This window comes from Aulonocara stuartgranti, assembly GCF_965226115.1.
Source record: "Aulonocara stuartgranti genome assembly, chromosome: 22".
NCBI lineage: Eukaryota > Metazoa > Chordata > Actinopteri > Cichliformes > Cichlidae > Aulonocara > Aulonocara stuartgranti.
In genome coordinates, this window is record NC_138957.1 from 36,768,516 (window position 1) to 36,788,638 (window position 20,123).

The window sequence follows — 20,123 nt, forward strand, 5'->3', positions numbered from 1 at the left end:
CGTCTCCTTAGCCTTCATGGCGCAGACTTAACAAGGTGTAGGAAACATCAGAGGTTTTGTTCCATGTTGACATGACAGCGTCACACAGCTGCTACAGATGTGTCTGCTGCATCCATGTTGAACCCACATCCCAAAGGTGCTCTGAGGGGCTGAGATCTGTGACCATGGAGCCTGTTGTGAACTCAGCATCACGTTCAGTTTGAGATGATTTCACAGTCAGAGCAGCCGATATTCTTCCTGTCTGAGCTGACAGGATGGGCACTTGGAGCGGTCTTCTGCTGCTGAAGCACCTGGTTGCGCATTCAGGTTGTGTTGATCATGTCTACATCTACTGAGTTGCTGCTGTCATCAAATACTTGCTTGAGCAGTTGAGCCATTACTCCAACTGTTGCTGTTGCTGTGGTGGTTAGAAGGTAAGAATGACTCCTGCGTGAGGAGGTCTTGAGCTCCTTGTCCTGTTCCTCAGACCTCTGAGGTCGAGCCCGTCGCTCAGTTAAAATTACTCTGAAACCAAACCTTACATGGTGATAATAAAAGATCAAAATCTTTGACGCGTGTTCCTCAGAATTACTGACAATATTTTTGTCCCATGATTGCAGAGAGAAAAATATGGTGACGGTTTTCTTCCACGGGCCTGGACCACACGGGCCGACCCTCGTCCCTGACCCCGTCGGCAGGTAAGCAGCTGGTGATGCCTACAGCTGACCACCACGTGAAAAAGTCCCAGAGGCTGTGGCTCAGACGGCCGGTCGGGGCATTGAGTAATTGGAGGGTTGGAGGTTTGATGCCTGGCTGCTCCAGCCTGCACAGTATTGTTGGGGAAGCTGCTGTTCGTGCACAGTATGATATGATTTATCTATTTGCCAATCGAGACAAGAACTCTTAGACGTCCGACTCCAAACTTTATAGATGTTTTAGGTCTGGGGCGTTGTCTCTCCTGGAGCGTGTCTCGGTGTCTCTGAATGCGGACGTTCAGGATTTTTAAAAATGCAGCGAGAAGAGTGGTGCAGCGTTACTCGGTCTCTTTAAACCAGAATTTAACTCGGACTGCGTTCACCTGTCAAACAGATTTTAAACAGTACACTCGGCGCATGCAGATTAGGGTACAATAATAGCATCATCATCCTCATCATCTGGTTATCTGCACAGCTGGAAGCCGACCCTCCGAGCGTTAGTGGCATCGCGGGTCATCGTGCTCTCCGAGTTTCCATTTTTCAGCCCCATTCAGCTGTTTGAAGACACACTGGAGGCTTGAAAAGCTTTTTGTGCAGCACGTACCTCAGTATAAAGATTTCTTTTTCTTTATACAACGCTGGTCTCTCTCCCTTTGAGCTTCTTCCTGCTGTTCAACCACGGAGCATCACAGTTTGTACAAAATGATGAAACACGCGTCACAAAAGAACAGAGTTACGATTTGATATGAAAAGAAACAAACAGAGGCAGAGAAAAGGCCGCAGAAATAGTCTGGGAGAAATTAAAGCTGAAAAATTCATGTCTGCTCCTCGTCGTCTTCGCCAGATGGAACTTCATTTTAAAGTTTAGGGTCAAGAGCGCCGCTCATACATTCGGCTCACATCAAATTCCTCACTTAAGATGCTGCTTTCTGAGTATATAAGTCATTTCTTATCTGGAGCAGCCAAGTTTCTCGACTGCCTCGCTCTTCTTGGACGGGCAATCGAGGGCGTGCGATATGAGAAATTTAATGAAAAGTCGAACGGGCGTGTGAATCACGCTTTAATGGGCGGCTGCTCGTCAACAGAGAGGCCGTTTCTCCTATCAGACGAGATATGGGGCCTCGCCAGAGAACCCGCGATGAGCCATCCTGCGGCACGTTATTATTTTTTAACCTTTGCGCGCAGCGGGTTTGTGAACCGCAGCCAACATTCACACCGCTCCACACTGGGAGCCTCCCATTACAACCACGGCTTCATACTGGGAGCTGGCCATTATAACCACAGCTTAACCAGGTCAGCACTAAGCAGATCCACTGGAGCAGCGGTTAGAGGATAAATCTCAGAGTTTACCCCATCATAAATCTTGCATCAGGAGAGTTACCCGAGAGCTCATACAGTCTGACTTTTCACATAAAACAAAGCAGGTTTAATTTTGTTGTTTTCAGATCGAGAAGATGCTGATCGGCGTCGCTCGGCAACAAAGTTACTGAGGCTGTGCTCCAACTCAGAGACCGGAAACACAGATTCATCAGTCTGGAGAATAATCTTAGATTAATTCATTCATCATTTTTCCTTTTTGTTAAATTCAAGTATGTGAGGATATTTAAAGATGTCACCTTGAGAGAATCAGGACAGAATTTCTGGCACCTGACCAACAACTAATTTGGAAATTACAGACAGACAAAGAGGTCCTGATTCCTTTTTTTCTGGGACAATTTGTGTCCTCCTCAGTGGATCATTATGAACGTATTATTCACCCATTTTTAAAACCGCTTCATCCTGTTCGGGGTTAGGGCTCGAATCACACCTGAACAGGTCACCAGGCCATCACAGGGCTAACAGGGCTAGCAGGAAACTGTATTCACACTCACACATACAGCCAATCAGAATCATCGGTTTACCAGATAAGTTAAACCAGGTAAAGCTGTACCAGCACAGGTAGATCCAAAGCAGCCGGTTGGTGGATGTGGATCACGTCTTACTGCCAAAGAGATCGTGAAGCTGTCTGACGAGTAGACACGGAGGAGCTCAGTGATAAAGAACCGTCTGCACTGCACAGTGAGCCGAAACATAGTCCGATAACTCAAACACCTCCAGACCCCGCCCTCGAGCTCACAGGAAAGAAAACGACATTTAAAACACGTGCACAGGTTAGGGTTCGGGTCATTTCCTGTTTCTATCACTGAGATGCCACAGGGGGCGGGACTTTGGTGCAAAGGCCCGGCTGTTAGCGGTGATGCACTGAGGATTTTCTTTGTTGTTTTCATTACAAATGCTGAGACGTGTGTTTGTGGAGGTGTTTTAAGGTGGTGCCAGTGATTAAAATTTAACATGTGAAACATTTCTCACGTTGATCCGATTCCGGTAAGTGGGGCTGGCAGATGCTTTCTCAGACGCCGGCTGCTCCTCTTGGTATTGGAGCACTGATGCACCGTTCGCACGAATACTGACCACCTACAGAGACTCCATGATGGGTGGAGGTTCATCAATGTCTCTCTTGCACCTGTCAGGCCCATTTTTCTGTTAGTTGCTTCTTTTTGTAACATCAGTGGTTTACGATATGGAGGTAGCTTCCTACTCTGAAACAGCCCAGCGATCCGGCAACCGCTCACTTCCTCGCTCTGTGACCTCAGCACGAACTGTGCCGATCAGTTTATGGGGTCAGCCACCCACTTCAAGTCTTATTTAATAAACTACAAAAGTAAAACGGGTGATAAAGCAGGGAATGTGATTGAGAAGTCTCCGGGATGTAACACCAAGCTGGAGACGGGCAAAGATGGGACTGAAGTAACCAATGATTGGGTGCAGCTGCTGATTTCTGATGGAATAATGTGGGGAAGTCCATGGATGGACCAGGCGTCATTAAACGTTATTGTTGGCGTTATTGTTTGCAGGGTTTGATGCCACTAACGAATCACAGCGTGAATGTAAATAGTTGATTTTTGTATTATATGATTTATTTATTACTTTTTATGTGGAGTGAATAAATAAAAGTATATTTACAGTGGCCCCTACAGACAAAGCACATACAAACTTCAAATCACGTACGAACCCTGAAGCACGTACAAACTCAAAAACACATAAAAACACGTAAAAACACATAAAAACACGTAAAAACACATAAAAACACGTAAAAACACATAAAAACACGTAAAAACACATAAAAACACGTACAAAACACAAAAGACGTGCTCCAGGATGCTAGGGGGCAGTGTCGAGCTTTTGTTACCTCGTGGCTACACAAGCCAGCAAGTACCAACGACCGGATTTGGTGTGTGGTAGTAACAGGTAAATTAACATTTATTTATTTATTTTTATTATTTGACTATATATGAATGCTTTTGTATAAATTCACAAACAATACACATATGCTTTCATGCTTTCAATTGTGTAATTTAAGTGATCTAGTAGCTCTGTTTTGGAAGTTCAGTTAACGCTAGAAATATGTTTTGGAGTTTGTACGTGTTTTGTCTCTAGGGGCCACCGCATATATTTATATATAAACATATATAAATAAAACCACTTTTTTTTTACATTAGTAATAACTTTTGTGCATAATTTTATATTATTGTTAATAATAAATTAATTAAAGCAACAAAACAACCTGAAGAGTCGGTTCGGAGCCGAAAGAGCCGGCTCTTTTTAGTGAGTCGAACCGAAAGAGACGGTTCTCTAAAAAGAGCCGGAAATCCCATCACTACCCAGTTCGGATTTGTTTCTCCTGTCGCTAAAAATCCCACTCAGCCTCCGCCCTGAAGCCCCGCCCCCTCTGCGGTGTTTGTGCAGGTTTACCTGAACTCCCGACACGTCAATCATCCCAAAGTTATCAAAGGAGCGTTTTCACCCACAAACCTCTCCACCCTTCTCCCCGGTGTCAGCACCCATATGGGAGCAGAGTGTTACTGCATCTGCGTCGCTGCACACGCACACACATGCACACGCACAAGGCCCTAAATGGAGCAATTCACAGGAAAATCTCCGGCTCAGTGAGGGGAAAACACACACACACTCTGCATGAATACGGAGCTAAAAGGCAGAACGAAAAAAACCCACTCATACACTGGAAGCACTTAGGCGAACACACACACACGCACACACGCTCACAGCTTTGGGGGCACGACAGCTTTCATTCCCGACTGCAGCTCCATATCTCACGGAAACGTGATTTCACACTGAACTTTTCAACCCATTCTTTCAGGAGACGAAGAAAGACGGAGGGAAGAGCGCGAGCAGATAAAAACACCTCTGAACACATCAGTATTTTTGGCAGCTGGTGAGTGAGGCGACGTGGAAACACCCCCACCCTCCCCAAAACCCCTCCGCTCGCCCACGCCCCCCCCCCCCAACAGCAACCCGATCTGTTTTTAAGATAAGATAAGATAAGATAAGATAACTCTTTATTGTCATTGCACAGTCATACATAGTACAGTAGTACAATGAAATTGGAAAAACTGTCCTACGTCGGCACTACATATAACACAACACGACACGATATGACACATCACAACGTAACAAACAACACAACACAGTATATTAACTTAGTATAAAAAAGAAGAATAAGTGTATGTGTATTGCACACTGTTATTATTGCACATTAATTATTATTGCACCTTGTTATAAATATAAATATTATTGTTATCGTTTTAAACATTGTTACCTCCCCCTAAAAAGTCCAGGGAGGTATCCAGTCAGGTCAGCTATTTACATTGATCAGGGCTATTGCCCTGTTGTAAAAGCTGTCCTTGAGTCTATTTGTTCGGGACCTCAGCAGCCTGAACCTCCTGCCAGACGGCAGCAGCTTAAACACCCGGTGTCCTGGGTGTGTGCAGTCCCGTAGGATGCTGCGTGCCCTCTTGAGACAGCGAGTGCTGTACAGGTCCTTCAGGGAGGGAAGAGGATGTCCAATGATTTTTTGGGCCATGTTGATGACCCTCTGGAGTGCCTTTCTGTGTGCTTTTTAAACTCCATCCATGACCTGACGGTGTCGGAGAATCTGTCTTTACCAGAAGAAGGAAATTAATCATTTTAAACTACACTCTACTTTCTTTTGCTTCACCTGCTAAAAAGATGCTGAATTTTTTAAAGACGCACGTGTACGTTAAAATTTTAACTGCACTCAGTAAAAACAACATTTAAGAGCTTATAATGTTTCCTCTGAAGGAGCGCTAGCCCTGGATAAATCAGATTTAATAGTGCACCCCTGGACAAATGATTTTGTCCTTAACGTCCTGTGGCTAATTTTTTATTATTTCCCCCAATTAACCCAAACATACTCGACTAGAATTTAAAAGCACAAATGGACAAATTTTCTTTGGACTGATGATGGGACTGAAAAGGTTAAAAAGCGCTGCAATTTCCCACAATGTGCCGCCTTCATGCTTTTACACTTCTCCAGCAAATGTTAGTGGTCATGTTCACCTGCTGCATCTTAGTCTTCCAGTCTTTGCTCCCCGGGGAGACTCATAGCAAATACTGAAAAATACACCAATCTTGTAATGGTCCATTTTAGCACATACACGCAATGAACATAGCCCCCTTCATGTTACCCGTTAGTTAGTGAAGTCCTGCTCTGGAGCCTCGAGCAGAGCGTCCTCACCAGGATTTTAAAACCATACGTTAGCCGTGGTGCCTCAACTTCAAGCCTCACAGGTGAGTTAGAGAGAGGTTCACCCTGAACGTGATGACGGTCAGAGATCTGCTTTCTCACCTGTAGCTCCAACAGGCGACAGTCCCCTGCGTACCTGAAGGGCTCTGTCTGGTGTTGGTAAAGCTCGCTATGCCACGTGAAAACGGTAAAAGAAACAATGTCGGCATGAGACGCTCTGAGTTCTGAACTTTGTGATCACCAGTTACCTGTTTAGGGCTCAGTTAGGTTCACTGTATGTGGACTCTCTCGCTGTTTGGAAAAACCAAATGGATGAAACGATATGAGAGACGATAACTCCCAGTGTGAGAACTATTCTTGTTTAGGCTGAAATGTGGGCTAACGGCTAATGTTGGTGAGCTGGATGTTTAAGGTTAAAACTTCTCCATTCCCATCATCCTCCTGTGTTGGTTTTGAGTTTGTTGTGAATAAATCTGATTTTAGGATTTTCTGTTATTCCAGTGTTGATTCTGATATCAGGAGTCTCTGTTTTGTTCTGGTTTTTCTAAGGTGGTTTTCTGTTTTCGTGCTGGTTTTGAACCTTTGGAGACGACGAGGTGGGTCAACGACTCTCAGGACCGCCTCTAAGAGGTTAAATACCTGCGACTCCCATCAGCTGCTACACCTGAAGAAGCATCGTCAACAACGCAAACAAAGGAAGTCCAGCTGCCTTCAAACTTCAGGCTAGTTTTACTTCCCGTTTCTTGATTGTTCTCACCTGCGTCCACCGACCTCACCTGGGTCTCGGTCATTTCGCTGTCCCCTCCTCTTTGCCGCGTTGTCTCTGTTACCTTGTTTGGTCCTCGGCGGGTAACGCGTCACCTCAGCCACGTTTCTGCTCTCCTCACATGAAGAACCACGTCCTACTTTTCTGTATTTAAACACTTCAACAATGTCGAACACTTAAAAATTCAAGAGGACCTCTCTTCCACTTTGTGACTTGATGATTAATGTAGGGTCTGCTGAGGCTTTGATTTTGTATCATATAATAAAATATGATTATCTGTAAAGAAATAAGAGCAGAAAGTGTGAAAATCACAGACAGTTTAGGACGTTTGTTTGATTAACAAAATGTTTTTTGTGTATTAGAATTTTTTATTGTCTCCTAACGTTGCACACCATCTGGCTCCAGCCAAACTTTTTGGTTTCCAGCTGACAGTGTGGGTGCGTTTGGGAAGAAAGAAACGAGATAAATTTATGTTTTTGATGCCGCTTTTTGTTTTTTCATTTGCTGCAGGAGAGTTTTGTTCTTCCTCCGCTGAGAGAAAAAGAAGAAACAACAGCTGGAAGAGAGCAGAGAGGACACGCTCGCGTTCTGTCGCACGTTCACATTAACTGTCGTCTACATATTTACACGTTTTCCCCTCTTCTCACACACACACACACTCGCACACAGAGTCACACTTTGCATTTGTTTCACACACATATTCACACATTTCTCATTTTCACATTCTTCTTCTTTTTGCCCACACACACATTAACGCTTCCATTTTTCTCAATCTCACAACACGAACACACACTTACTCACTTACTCTCACTTTCGCTCTCTCTCCCTCACACACACACACACACACACACACACACACACACACACACACACACACACACACTCTTGTCAGATGCCGGGATGTCCCGGGGGGGAGGAGGTTTGTGAAAGTCTCTCTCCCTCCCTCGTCTTCTTCGTCTTCCTCCCCCACGAAGCTGGACATGCATGTTGTCTGTGTGTGAGGCGCTTTGAAAGCTGGATTTCTTCTTTATTTTAACATTTACTGTCTCTCCTCCAGCAGCTACATGCGCAGACTTTGCGGTCGCGCCGTGGTCATCTTCCACTGTGAGGCAGTTTTAGGCGGCCTGTAGCTTTTTGTGTGAGATGCTCCCCGAACGGCATCTTTCAGGCCGTTTTCAGGAGCGAAAGCAGTCCCTGCGCTTCCTCGTCGGTCTTCTACGAGGTTTCTGGGATTTTTTAAGGTGACATTTGTTGTGTTTATGCTCTCCGAGTTGAACCAATCGCCGATAAGGTACACCGAGGGCATGCCTGAAGAGAGGGAGTGAAAACAAAGTGAATCAGAGATGTAAAGGTCATTTTCTGATTGTTTTACAGCGGCTGCGTTCGAAAGCATGAATAAATCCGCCCACACCTCCGCAGGAAGCTGCTGCCTGTAAGCGAGGCGCAGCTTCATCCCGCCTGCTGTCGCTGCTTTGACCTGCAGCTCTGACATGAAAACACGAGACAGAGACCGCCGCGATGCAGCCCGCTTTAACGTCTTTATAACGTCATGTGTGGGAAGCAGCCGTGGCCACATCAGTGTGCTGATTAGCCTCATGTTGGTGGAACTGCACACCAACGAGGGGCTGAGGAAACACTCGAGATCCCCTCGAAACCTTCCAGGAATAAAAAAGTCCCAGGAACGCTGGGAGGCGGCTCAGGTACAGCAGGTCTTCTGTTAATTGGAAGGTCAGTGGTTCAATCCCCGGCTTCTCCACTCAGCATGTCGAAGCGTCCTGCAGAGAGACACTGATGCATCCATAAAGAGCGTCTGTGATAGTTTCAGTGCTTAAAGGCACAAAATAAAAGTGTGAATTTAGATTTTATTTTTGAAGGACTTTGAGTGCTCGTCTACAGCAGCTGCAGGACGGTACTGTCAGCACCGTCCTGCTTCACACGGAAAAGCATCTCATGGAAATGTTAGATGTTTGTCATGAAGCTGAGACTTTCTAAAAACATCCGACACCACAGCTTCCCACACACACTCATGTAATCTGTGACAGTACTCACTCACTTCTCTGAGACTGTAAACGCAGGACTTCATCCAAGCACGCCGTCAAACCGCCGCTCACCTGTGCTCAGTGTGTTCACGCTGTGATTGGCTCGTACAGTCGGAGCTGCAACTGTGTGTTAATAGAGCGAGAGTCATAGAGTGATGGAGAGAGAGTCCGTTTAAGCGTGTGTGTAGGATATAAAAACTGCTTAGAGTGTGTGTGTGTGTGCAAATAATAAATAAGGTGGAGCTGAAACTAGAAGCACTGCTAAAACACACACACACACACACACGCTTGTACTTCTATCTTTGTGAGGACGAGCCCAAACTCTAAAGCCTACTCTGAGCCCTGCAGCGACCCCCTTTGATGTTGTAAGGACTGGCCTCACGATTTCCTCACTGTGATGGCTTTAGAAACACACACACACACACACACACACACACACACACACACACACAGTCCTGTTCGTGAACTCATTAGCCGTCCTCACAGACAGAAACATCAAACAAACTTGTATTCCCTCTCCACCAAGGTCATCCAGCAGTTCTTCACATGAGAAAGTGCTAACAAGCTCCCGAATCAACAGCCATGCTTGGTGCCCTCCAGCTGGACAAGCAAGTTTCTAGAAGCTCTCTGCATGTGACCTCTGACCTCATGGTATCCATCCTATTATTACATTTGGTGATCAGATGCGTTTTATACCCGCTGCATTGAAATCGGTTCACCGTGCAAACAAAATCACCTCTAAAAGTCTTGGAGGAACGGGAGTCTAGTTTGGGTTCTCAGTGGTTAGCGTGGTTAGTGTTACTCTGCAGTATAGAAAAGGTGTTGGTAGCTGCTGTGTCGGCATTGGGTTTTATAGCCTGGGTGTTCTTTGGATGCCTGCTAATTACTGCATCCAAACAGCATGCATCTATTTTTTAAAAATCCAAGAATTTTACCAGCACAGACTTTTTTCTCTGTTAGTAGGAGCCCCTGTTTTTGTGGTCCTCCTCGGGTCCTCGTACTCTGGGGCCTCTGGATATCTGGGGCCTGGATCTCCTCCATACCTGCTTCATACCCTGGAGGACGGGGCTGTGGCCCCCCCACACTCCCTAGCAGATCATTACATGGAGAAACCTTTGGAATGCAAGCATGCTGATCCACACAGGTATGCACACAGGTGTACACATGGGTATTCACAGACGCGGACTACAGCTTTCTTGGCTGCTGCCTCAAAGCACATTGTGCGCTGTCTATCTTGCGTGCTGCACAATATCGTTTATTATTCAGTATCTACTGATATCTACTGCTAGCTAGTTTATTGTGATGGGGCCGTTTTTTTTATTATGTTGCTCTTTGTTGTTTGCTTTCTCTTCTGTTTTTTTTTCTCCATACAGGTGACCCAGGTGTTTGTTTTGTTTTTCTTTCTTTCTTCCCCCCCTTCTCACCGTCTCTTCTCCCCTTTGGTTTTCTTTCTCTCCCTCTCTTTCTTTCATTCTTTCTCCCTGTCCTATCCCCCAGTCATGTTTGTCCCGTTTGTAGCAACTGAAAATAAAATAAATTCATAATTATAATAAAGGTCAATCAAATGGACCAATATGGCAAGGCCATGATGATCCACTTGGTAAAATAAATCCGCTTGGCATCTTTCTTGGCCTTAAGACAACAATTCTGATGGTAAAGATCCAAACTGGACACAAAAAAACCAAAAACTAAAGTAGGAGCCACATCCTTACTTAGATAACTGTATTTAAATGCCTCAGAGGCTCCATCAGGTTCAGTCACTGCAGTTAGCTGAAGTGAAGCGTTACAGAGGCCACACCCCACAGTTGAATTATAAGACATTCAGCCCAGTAAAGGTTGTTATGAATCGTGTTTGTTTCTGCTTGAACTCTGATAACGCAGAGTTTGACTTACTTTTGGAGCCTCCAGTGGTCATTAGAGGAATTGCATCTCCTTTTTCACTTCCCCCAAATCACTTGTTTTAACACTGAAAACTATGCCGCTGTTTGGCCCGCACTTTCTGAGAGCACTTCTTCAATTAGCTAAATGACAAAAAATGAAAATTTCAGATATTTTTAATGTGTGATAAATCATGGTTTAATCAACAATTAAAAAATCTCCAGTAAAAGCTTTTTAAATGTCAGTATTTGATATTTTCCCAGTTTTCAGCGAGAGTAAACAATTGTGTTAAACTTTGAAAGTTTTTTACTGTTAAGCTAAAACAACAAGGAAGCATTCAGCTCTGAATATATGAGCAGAGCTTCAGGGCAAATTTCCCAACTTTCACTGAGTTAATAAAGCGAACAATCAATTATTTATTAAAGAAAGTAATTTGGGAACTTGTGGTTTGCATTATTATTAATAACTCTGCCTTCTGTGTCGTGCTCCTGGGCCTTGGTCCCATGGTTTTGAATTTCTGGACTTTTATAACTATTCTGTTTGATTCTTATTTCATGCATTACTTTATCTTCATATATTTCATTGGTATTTTCAGGCTTTAGTTCTTAGTTCCAGCTTCTGTTTGTATTGGATTGATTCCTTGTGTCTCCCTTCATCTTTTTATCCTATGTCAGGTTCACTCAGTGTTGCCGTTTCGCTTAGATTCCTATGCATTCTCTCGTTTACCTTGATTGTGTTCAGATGTCTTTGGTTTCCCTCCTGTTTCCAACTTTCCTCTTAACCTCGTGTCTATTAAAAGCCTCTGTTTGCCTTTGTAATGCCGTACTGTGCTGTTGTTCCTGGTGTAGTTGTTGTGTGGTTTCCTGTGTATAATTCCCATCTTCTGAGTCTCCTTTGTTTCTGACTTTGTTTTGGGTTCAATCTGCCTCAATACGAGCTCGTCCTTTGTTCGTCCACGTCCTCTCACGTTCATGACATTGAAGCTTTTTGACACAACTTTCCAACACAAGTTACATTTGATGTTGTGCTTTGTTGACTTAAACTATGATACATGTGCAGTAACACTGAGTCTTTTGGACCTCTTTTCCACTAATGTGGTGCTGATGTGGGGCTGCTTCTAGCGAAACAGTGTCAGCAGCAGTTCGTCCTTGTGAACATCCCTGTAGCACTAACTCAGATAAACCCTATATACAATCAAAGTATCATCGTCTGATAGCTGCTTACTACAGGATAACGCACACAGATTAAATCATCTCCAAGTGGTTTCTTGAACAAGACGACGAGGTAATCGTACTCAAATGACCTCCACAATCACAGATCTCAGTCCAGCAGAGCTCCTTTGGGATGTGATGGAAGGGGAGCTTCTCACCATGGACGCACATCTGCAGCAGCTGTTTGGTTCTCTCATGTTGATATCGACCAAAATCTCTGACCAGTGTTTCCTACATCTTACTGATGAACTACAGCAGTTCTGAAGATGAGAGTCCAACCTGGTTATTAGCACAGTGCAAAGTGTCCAGTAAGTATAGTTTCTATTTGTTTTGTTCATGTTTTGAGAAAATTGATGAGATTTATCTAAATTATCTTTAATTTAGTGGCCAGCAGGACACAAACTGCATGTATAGAAGTCTCGAGTTAAGTCTGAGTTTTACAAAAAATACTTGAATGTTGGCCAAAAACAGAAACACTGTTTCAGAAAGCCTCCCATACAGCTGGGTCCCTCTCTGTCTCTGCTTACACCCAGCTGGTTAATAACTGGAGTGGATCCCACACTAATAAGGAAAAGGTGGCGATAAAGGAGTTTATCTTAAAATGTCTAATCTAGTTGATTAATGCAGGATGAGACAATAAAACAGCGAATCTCGAGGGGAAATCTGGTAAAGAAACACAGGAAATGAGTCGCTGCAAGGAGAAAAGAGAAGCCAGGTGACATTTTCCTTTTCTTCTACCTGTAACAGCAGCGAGAGAGGACCGAACAAAGGCGCTCATTCCTCACACGTATCCTGTGTCATGAAACGCAGCTTTTTATAAACTCAGGATTTAATAGTGCTGTCAGAACACAGGAGAGGAGGGAATAACTTTAATCACACAAACAACAAACTAAGTGACACCAGGACACCGAGACTTAATTTTCCTGATTTTCATATCAGGCCTCAGTCGCGGTGCCGGTCCCACGAGGCTCTTCAGCTCCATCGGCACGTTTTCCTGAAGTACCTTTGACTCAGTATTTTTATCGTTCCTCTTCTAAATGTAATTTAATCAAACTCGAACCAAATTAAAAGTGAAATGTAGGAACAGGAAGTTTGATGAAACTCGGATCAGTTCAGTTTCACTCCCTCCGAGGATTCGCACGTCTGCTGGTATCAAACTTAATCTGTTTGCTTATTACGTCGAGCAGTTAATACACGATTGTGTTAAATACATCAGGTCCACATGGACGGTATAACGGGGTGGCAGAACAGATCTGATTGGTTCCTGGATCCCAGCTGGGGTTCGGCCAAGTTCTACCAGGCTCTACATTTACTAACCTGTATTTTTATTCGAGTGTTATAAATTTGAGTCCTTTGATGTATTGAATTATACACTTAGGAAGCAATTTATTAGGAACAGGAAGAGGTTGGAGCCTGTGGACAGCGTCGGGCTGGATGAGGATTTTCTTCCTCAGACATTCATCAGAGGATTAATCACTGAAACACCTGAGCTGAAACGTGACACACAGATCTGCGTTCACGTTAATGTCACCTTTGTTTGGTCTTTGTGTTTAAAAAATGTCAACGGTTCTGAGTCAGTCTGCGATACAGTCAAATTAATATTGCATCGACTTTTATTTATTAAATATATTCATTAGTTTACATCAAAACTAACAAATTATGAACAAATACATGGACATGTTCAGTATTAAGATATTTTTCCTTCATGATCTTTCATCACCCTAAAGAAAAGCTCATATTTACTACTCATAGAGATATTTGACTTTAAAAGCTGTTTTTCTTCCTCACACAGATTTTGGTTTTTATTGGTTTTTATTTTTATTTTTCCATCTGAGGCAACAAAACATTTACTATTTCACAATCGCCCTGCACTGTCAAACGTGTGCGCGCTGTGTTATGGTTTGTAGGCTTTTGATTGGCCAACACTTCTGGAAGGAGTTATTTCTGAAAACAAATACAAATCTGTGTTTAAAGAAACCATGAAGATAAAGTTCCCATCAGGAGTTTGGAGGCTTTACTTTTTTAACTTTACTCGCTGCTTTGTTTGTGTTTGACGTTGTGGGAATGACAACAGGAGCGCTGTGGGTCGTACAGGAGCTATCCGGTCTTTAAGTCTGACGTCATTACCAGTTTCTGTGTCCAAACTCTGCGTCTGGTCAAGTCAAACAAACGCTGCAGCATCACTGAAAGTTACAAACTGTCTAAAGTCTTTCATCTTTAATAAAATGATCAGCGTTGCTGCTTTACCAGGTGTAACAATTAAGTTTAACATCCAGGCATCCATGAAAACAGGATTTATGAAATTTATTAAATTTAACAGAGTTAGAAGTTAGCAGGAAGTTAGCTCGCTAGCTTCTATCTAAATACAATATAGCATGTCCTGACTGCGGGGTTTTGGAAACAAATTAAAACGTACAGCTCTGTTATCACTTCCAACATAAATGAAGACAGAAAACTAAACAGCAGTGACGTTTGTAGGGTTACTGAAGTTGGGCTAGCTGGTATATAATGATGTGCTACGTGACCGCTAGCGACACAGCTATGTTAGCATAATATAAACAAGCTAACTTTTTTTCCACTCGATAAACGTTAGCGTGAGTGTTCTCGGTGGTCAGGAACAAATGTAATCGCATGGCAGGATGCTGTAAAAGGACCAAACTTCAGCCAGGAGAACAACTGAGATAATCCATCCACAATACGAGGTTAGTCATTCATATACTGCTGCATGGGCTGGGCTGTAGTTACATCCTAAGGTTTTAAAAACTGAGCTTTAAAATGAGCAGTGGTAATAAAAGCCCAGCATGTAAAAAACAGCTTAATAAACACAGATTCGGTTGGACCTGGAAGCAGGGTTCATACATCATCGCTTAAAGACTGGATTGTGAGGAGGTCGAGTCGGATGGAGGGGTCAGACCAAACGCCGGGTTGTTCTTTGTTTCCTGCTTCTATCTGTAAGTGTTAACAGTCTCACAGCGGTTTGTTTGATTCATCTTAATGGGCACGATCTTTCCACTTTTTTCAGTTCTTGGACAAAAAATTTCCACCATTTTTTTTGTCCCTGAACACAATTTTATTTCATCTGACCCGCGGCATATGTACAGATTCACATCTACGTACACAAAATTAAACATTTTTACTTTAAAAGGTTTTGTTGTTATTATTGCAACATCCTGTTTTGACCCCTAACCCTGTATTTCTCCCAAACCTAATCAAGTTGTTTTTGTACCTTGTTCATAAGGATGACATAAACTGCCTGAAAACACTTCCACATTGTGAACAAGAAATGCAACAAAGGAGGCCCTTGAAGTGTGGAAGCTGAAATTATATATCGGATAACAAATGCTGGCTTCCAGAGCGACTTACAGAGGGTTCAGCGCACGCTCCTGTACACTTTATTTATTCATGTGGAGACGTGTTGATTCGAAATGAGCTACAATCAGTTAAACGTCAGCTTTAAATGATTTTATTTATATTTCAAACAGCATCCAAACTTTTTAGGACATGATGTTGTGCTTGTGTCACGTTGCAGTGATGATGGTAACCTACTTTATCTTGGACATTCCTCTCTTTGTGATTATGGTCCTCCTTTCACTCGTCTTGCTTTCCCTCTGTGTGTCTACGCACTGCGGTCAGATCACATTTCAGTTAACAGGTTTTTTGATGAAGTGACCAGAAAACATCTGCAGGATAATAAATGCTGAATAAGGAGGAACATTGTTCCCTGGTTCGTCTCTCCGCTGTCGTATGATTCAGACTTGACTAAATTTCAAATGTGTTGACTGGTACGGGTCGGGCACTGGGAACAAGTAAGATCTACGCACCAGTTAAGGTCGCCACGTCTTTGACTGTTGTTGTTTCTGGTTGCCATGGTGACACCTCCAGCTCCCTCTTCTCCTGACAGAAGCCGTCCTGTTAAAATGTACAATTACACATGAAGCTGTCACAAAGCATGAAAACAGACGCTGTTTGACGTTTGGTTACGAGTCGTCGCTGGAACGCCGCGCTGGGATAAAATTTGTGTGCGAGGAATTCTTCATCCAGATTAGACAGCTGTGGTCTGAAGTTTACGTCCACTCATCACGGACATGAATGTCACAGGAATTCTTAATGATTTTTAATGATTTCTTTGAACTGTTGTTCCAGCGTGGAAGGATTCATTTAACACTTTAAATGACTTTAAAAAACACGCTGGAATTTAATTTGGATTTTTCCTCAGGGTCAAAAACTCACTTAAAGATGCAGTGCTGGAGCTTCTACAATGTCTTTTGTCTCGACAAGGTCTGTACACAGATTACTACTCCAATGATACTGTGGTGCACAGGTCTGATTCATTCCCACACCAGTACCTCTGCCTGTGTCAGATCAGCTACAATTATCCCAGTAATCAGAATCAGAATCAGAATCAGAATACTTTATTGATCCCTGGGGGAAATTATTTTTTGTTACAGTGCTCCATTTTAAACCAACATTAAGACAAGACAGACAATACGCTAACTAAGAATAGTACAATATATACATATATATATACATACATACATACATAAGTCACTTATAAATAAATAGCTGAAAAAGAAACATGTGTAGTTATAGCAGTAAACAGTGTGTTAGGTGGATGCGTTGTACAGGGAGCCACAGGCAGGAATGATTTCCTGTGTCGTTCAGTGGTGCATCATGGGTAATCTCAGTCTCTCACTGAACGAGCTCCTGTGACTGACCAACATGTCATGGAGTGGGTGGGAGGTGTTATCCAACATTGTCTTTATCTTGGACAGCATCCACCTCTCCGGCACCACCTTGAGGGAGTCCAGCTCCATCCCCACAACATTGCTGGCCTTACGGATCAGTTTATTAAGTCTGTTGGCATCTGCGACCCTCAGCCTGCTCCCCCAGCATGCAACAGCATAGAGGATCGCACTGGCCACCACAGACTCATAGAAAATCCTCAGCATTTTCTGGCAGATGTTGAAGGACCTCAGTCGCCTCAAAAAATAGAGACGACTCTGGCCCTTCCTGTAAAGTGCTGTGGTGTTTTTAGCCCAGTCCAGTTTATTGTCAATGTGTACTCCAAGGTATTTATAGTCCTCCACAATGTCAACACTGACCCCCTGGATTGAAACAGGGGTCAAGTGTTTCCTGGTCTTCCTGAAGTCCACGATCAGTTCCTTGGTCTTTGCCACGTTGAGCTGCAGATGATTCTGCTCACACCACGTGACAAAGGAGTCGACCACAGCCCGGTACTCTGTCTCATCATCCCTGCTGATGCATCCAACCACCGCAGAGTCATCAGAAAACTTCTGAAGATGGCAGGTCTCTGTGCAGTGGCTGAAGTCTGTGGTGTAGAGGGTGAAGAGGAAGGGGGAGAGGACAGTCCCCTGTGGTGCCCCTGTGTTGCTGATCACCTTGTCAGACACACACTGTGGGAGACGTACATATTGTGGTCTTCCTGTCAGGTAATCAACAATCCAAACCAAACCGAGGCAGGTTAAATGATAACACGCAATTTGGAAAAAGCAGGATAACGGTTTAGAAGGGTTAAAGAAATCTGAGCTGGCAGCAATCGCTTCAGAGTGTCGGGTCAGAACACTTGCAAATGTTCAGATGTGAGAGGAACAAACAGAGTTCAGGAATAAATAATAATGGATTGGATTTATATAGCGCTTTTCAAGGCACCCAAAGAGCTTTACAATGCCACTATTCATTCACTCTCACATTCACACACTGGTTGTCCTTCTTTGTGTTTCCAATTGAGAATGTGCCCGCAGGTGTGTGTGTGTGTGGTTTGGTCTCATGAACGCACACACTGTTGTTCGGCTGCCGTTTGTCTCTGAACTGAAGCTGCGGACATGCACACCTATGGTGCATTCAGGGAGCATAGGGAATCCCACACACAACCCTAACCCTTTTGTACAATAGCATTAAGCTTCGTCTTCCCAAAACCCCGGCCTCAACCCTGGAGCTAGGCTTTAAAGGCGGTCTGTGCCAAACAGTTTAAAGGAAGTCTACAAATTCTGCCAAAAACGGAGATCGGATATTATTCCAGAACAAACGTCTGATCAAACTAATCATAAATGTATGCAAGAAGTTCCTGTTGTATAAAGTGGAACGATAATGATGTGTGCATCGTTATCGCGCCACCTGGAAAAAGGAAGCGTTCAAAGAAATCGCCAACAGACCACAACTGTGTGTTTCTGTTAACAGTTTGATGTTCACAGTAATAAATCTCAAATTATTTGTGTCCTCAGTTTGGCCGTTGCTGTGTTGCATCCTTTAGGATGAAGATTAATTTGGCTTCAGATGCTCCGGAGCGTCTAAGGACGAGCAGCTAATCTCACGTTTCATTTCACTTTAAAATAATCTAAGTTTGATAAAGGAGTGATGGTTTTCACTGCTCCTTCTCTGAGGCGACCTGCCCGCCCAGTTTGTAAAAAGTCACAAACTGACATAAAAGTTAATATTTTTATGTTTTCTTCATGTCCGTGAACACTTCACAGTAAAGTATTTCAATAGTAAGTGTGTTTCATGGTAGAAGCACATATTTGTCCAGAAAAAGTGGAGAACATCACCATGGTAACCACAAAACCAAGGATTTTTACCTGAAATAAAATTTTTCTGAACCTAACCCAGTCACAGTTACTTCCTAAACTTAACCACATTATTATTCATTAATAATGTATTTCATATTCATAAAGGTATGAGTAAACTTGGATCTTTGGTGTGAGCGACATAATGATTTGTGGAACTGGGAAATGTGGACACCACCAGACCCATCGTGCTCCGAACACGAAGCAACGTTTGGAACTTCCTGTCGAAAATGTCAAATTTGAGTTCAGAATAAACAGACTGGTTATTTTAGCACTTTATTCCACATTCACCGACTCGGGGCTCGAGGATACTTTACCATCCAGACTGGAGAAGCCAGGGATCGAACAACGAACCTCCCAGTTAGTAGGTGACCCGCTCCACCTCCTGAGCCGCATCCACTCTGAAAGTTCAAAGATCAGGAACATTTCACAGACTGTTGGACGTGGCTGAAACGAGGCAGTAAGACATGCTGAGTGATGAGCTTTTTGTGGTCCTCTTCCAGAGTTTTGTAGTTCCTCTGCAGCAGATCTCCATCAGCAACAGCTGTCGAAGAGTCTCACGGTCTCATCTGGATTCTCTGAGGACTCTTACACTTCCTTTACATCTCGACGTCATCGACTGGAAAAAAGACTGAAGACGAGGGGAAATCGTGGCCGCAAGCTTTTGTCTGGGTTCCTGTTTTTGTTTAAACCCACTCAAAGGTTTACCTGTCTTTCATTTATTTATTTGATTTATTTCGTTTTTGTATGATCCAGACTTTGGGCCTGATGTGTTTTTAACCTGCCTCAGCGTCCTGATTCAGCCCTCTCTCAGGTTCAGGTACCTGTAGGTGGATTAGGTCTGCGGGTGATTCATCCTCACAAACAAACAGTGCAGCACAGAGGCATCAATGGCTGAACGTCTGGGGACAAACAGGACCTCTTACTATTGGCTGAATACAGAAGACTGTTTCTGATCGTCGGAGTGATGTGAGGAAGAAAAAGGCTGATAGGAGTGCAGAGCTGAGACGCAGATTTTTCCGGGATGTGATCAGGGGAAAAAAGCTCTCGGCGGAGGAGAGCACGCCTGCGATCGTCACAGCCGGAGTATTAAAGCTCGGTGCTCACAGAGAAATGCAGGCATGTCTCGGCTTCCCTGACTAACAGGTGTATTTGCATACATTCTGCCAACAGTTTGTTGACATGTCTGCAGTTCTTTTCTTATCTCCAACGCAGACGTACGAGTCAGGGACTCGACGGTTTTTCAGACGTCTGTAATCGCTGTCTAAACAACACGATGTGAACACAGTCGTGACTTAAACCTAATAACACACAGGCGGCGTGACGCGAGGCCCGCTCTGCACTTCCTGCACGACAGCGGGCCCGTGTC

The 20,123-nt window shown here is 43.7% G+C and overlaps 1 protein-coding gene across 5 annotated transcripts; it reads left to right on the forward strand.

Moving 5' to 3' along the window:
- Positions 1-306: 306 nt before the first annotated feature.
- Positions 307-10,858, forward strand: LOC309699420 (uncharacterized protein). Of its 5 annotated transcripts, XR_014274334.1 has the most exons (5): positions 3,919-3,962; positions 4,873-4,947; positions 6,829-7,001; positions 7,556-9,735; positions 10,045-10,858. XR_014274334.1 is itself a non-coding variant. In XM_082522434.1 (4 exons), the coding sequence occupies exons 1-4, from the start codon at positions 610-612 to the stop codon at positions 7,651-7,653; spliced, it is 414 nt and encodes a 137-aa protein (XP_082378560.1). In that variant the 5' UTR covers positions 307-609; the 3' UTR covers positions 7,654-10,858. The 5 variants fall into 5 exon arrangements, 1 of the variants encoding a protein (XP_082378560.1); XM_082522434.1 differs by lacking the exon at positions 3,919-3,962 and adding an exon at positions 307-677 and having other exon boundaries at positions 7,556-10,858; XR_014274333.1 differs by having other exon boundaries at positions 7,556-10,858.
- Positions 10,859-20,123: the final 9,265 nt, after the last annotated feature.

Bases quoted from the DNA above. Each gene is read 5' to 3' on its own strand.
- LOC309699420 (XM_082522434.1), top strand. From the start codon at position 610: ATGGTGACGGTTTTCTTCCACGGGCCTGGACCACACGGGCCGACCCTC. The intron at 678-4,872 runs GTAAGCAGCTGG...CCATTCTTTCAG, and splicing joins GTCCCTGACCCCGTCGGCAG to GAGACGAAGAAAGACGGAGG. The intron at 7,002-7,555 runs GCTAGTTTTACT...CATTTGCTGCAG, and splicing joins CAGCTGCCTTCAAACTTCAG to GAGAGTTTTGTTCTTCCTCC.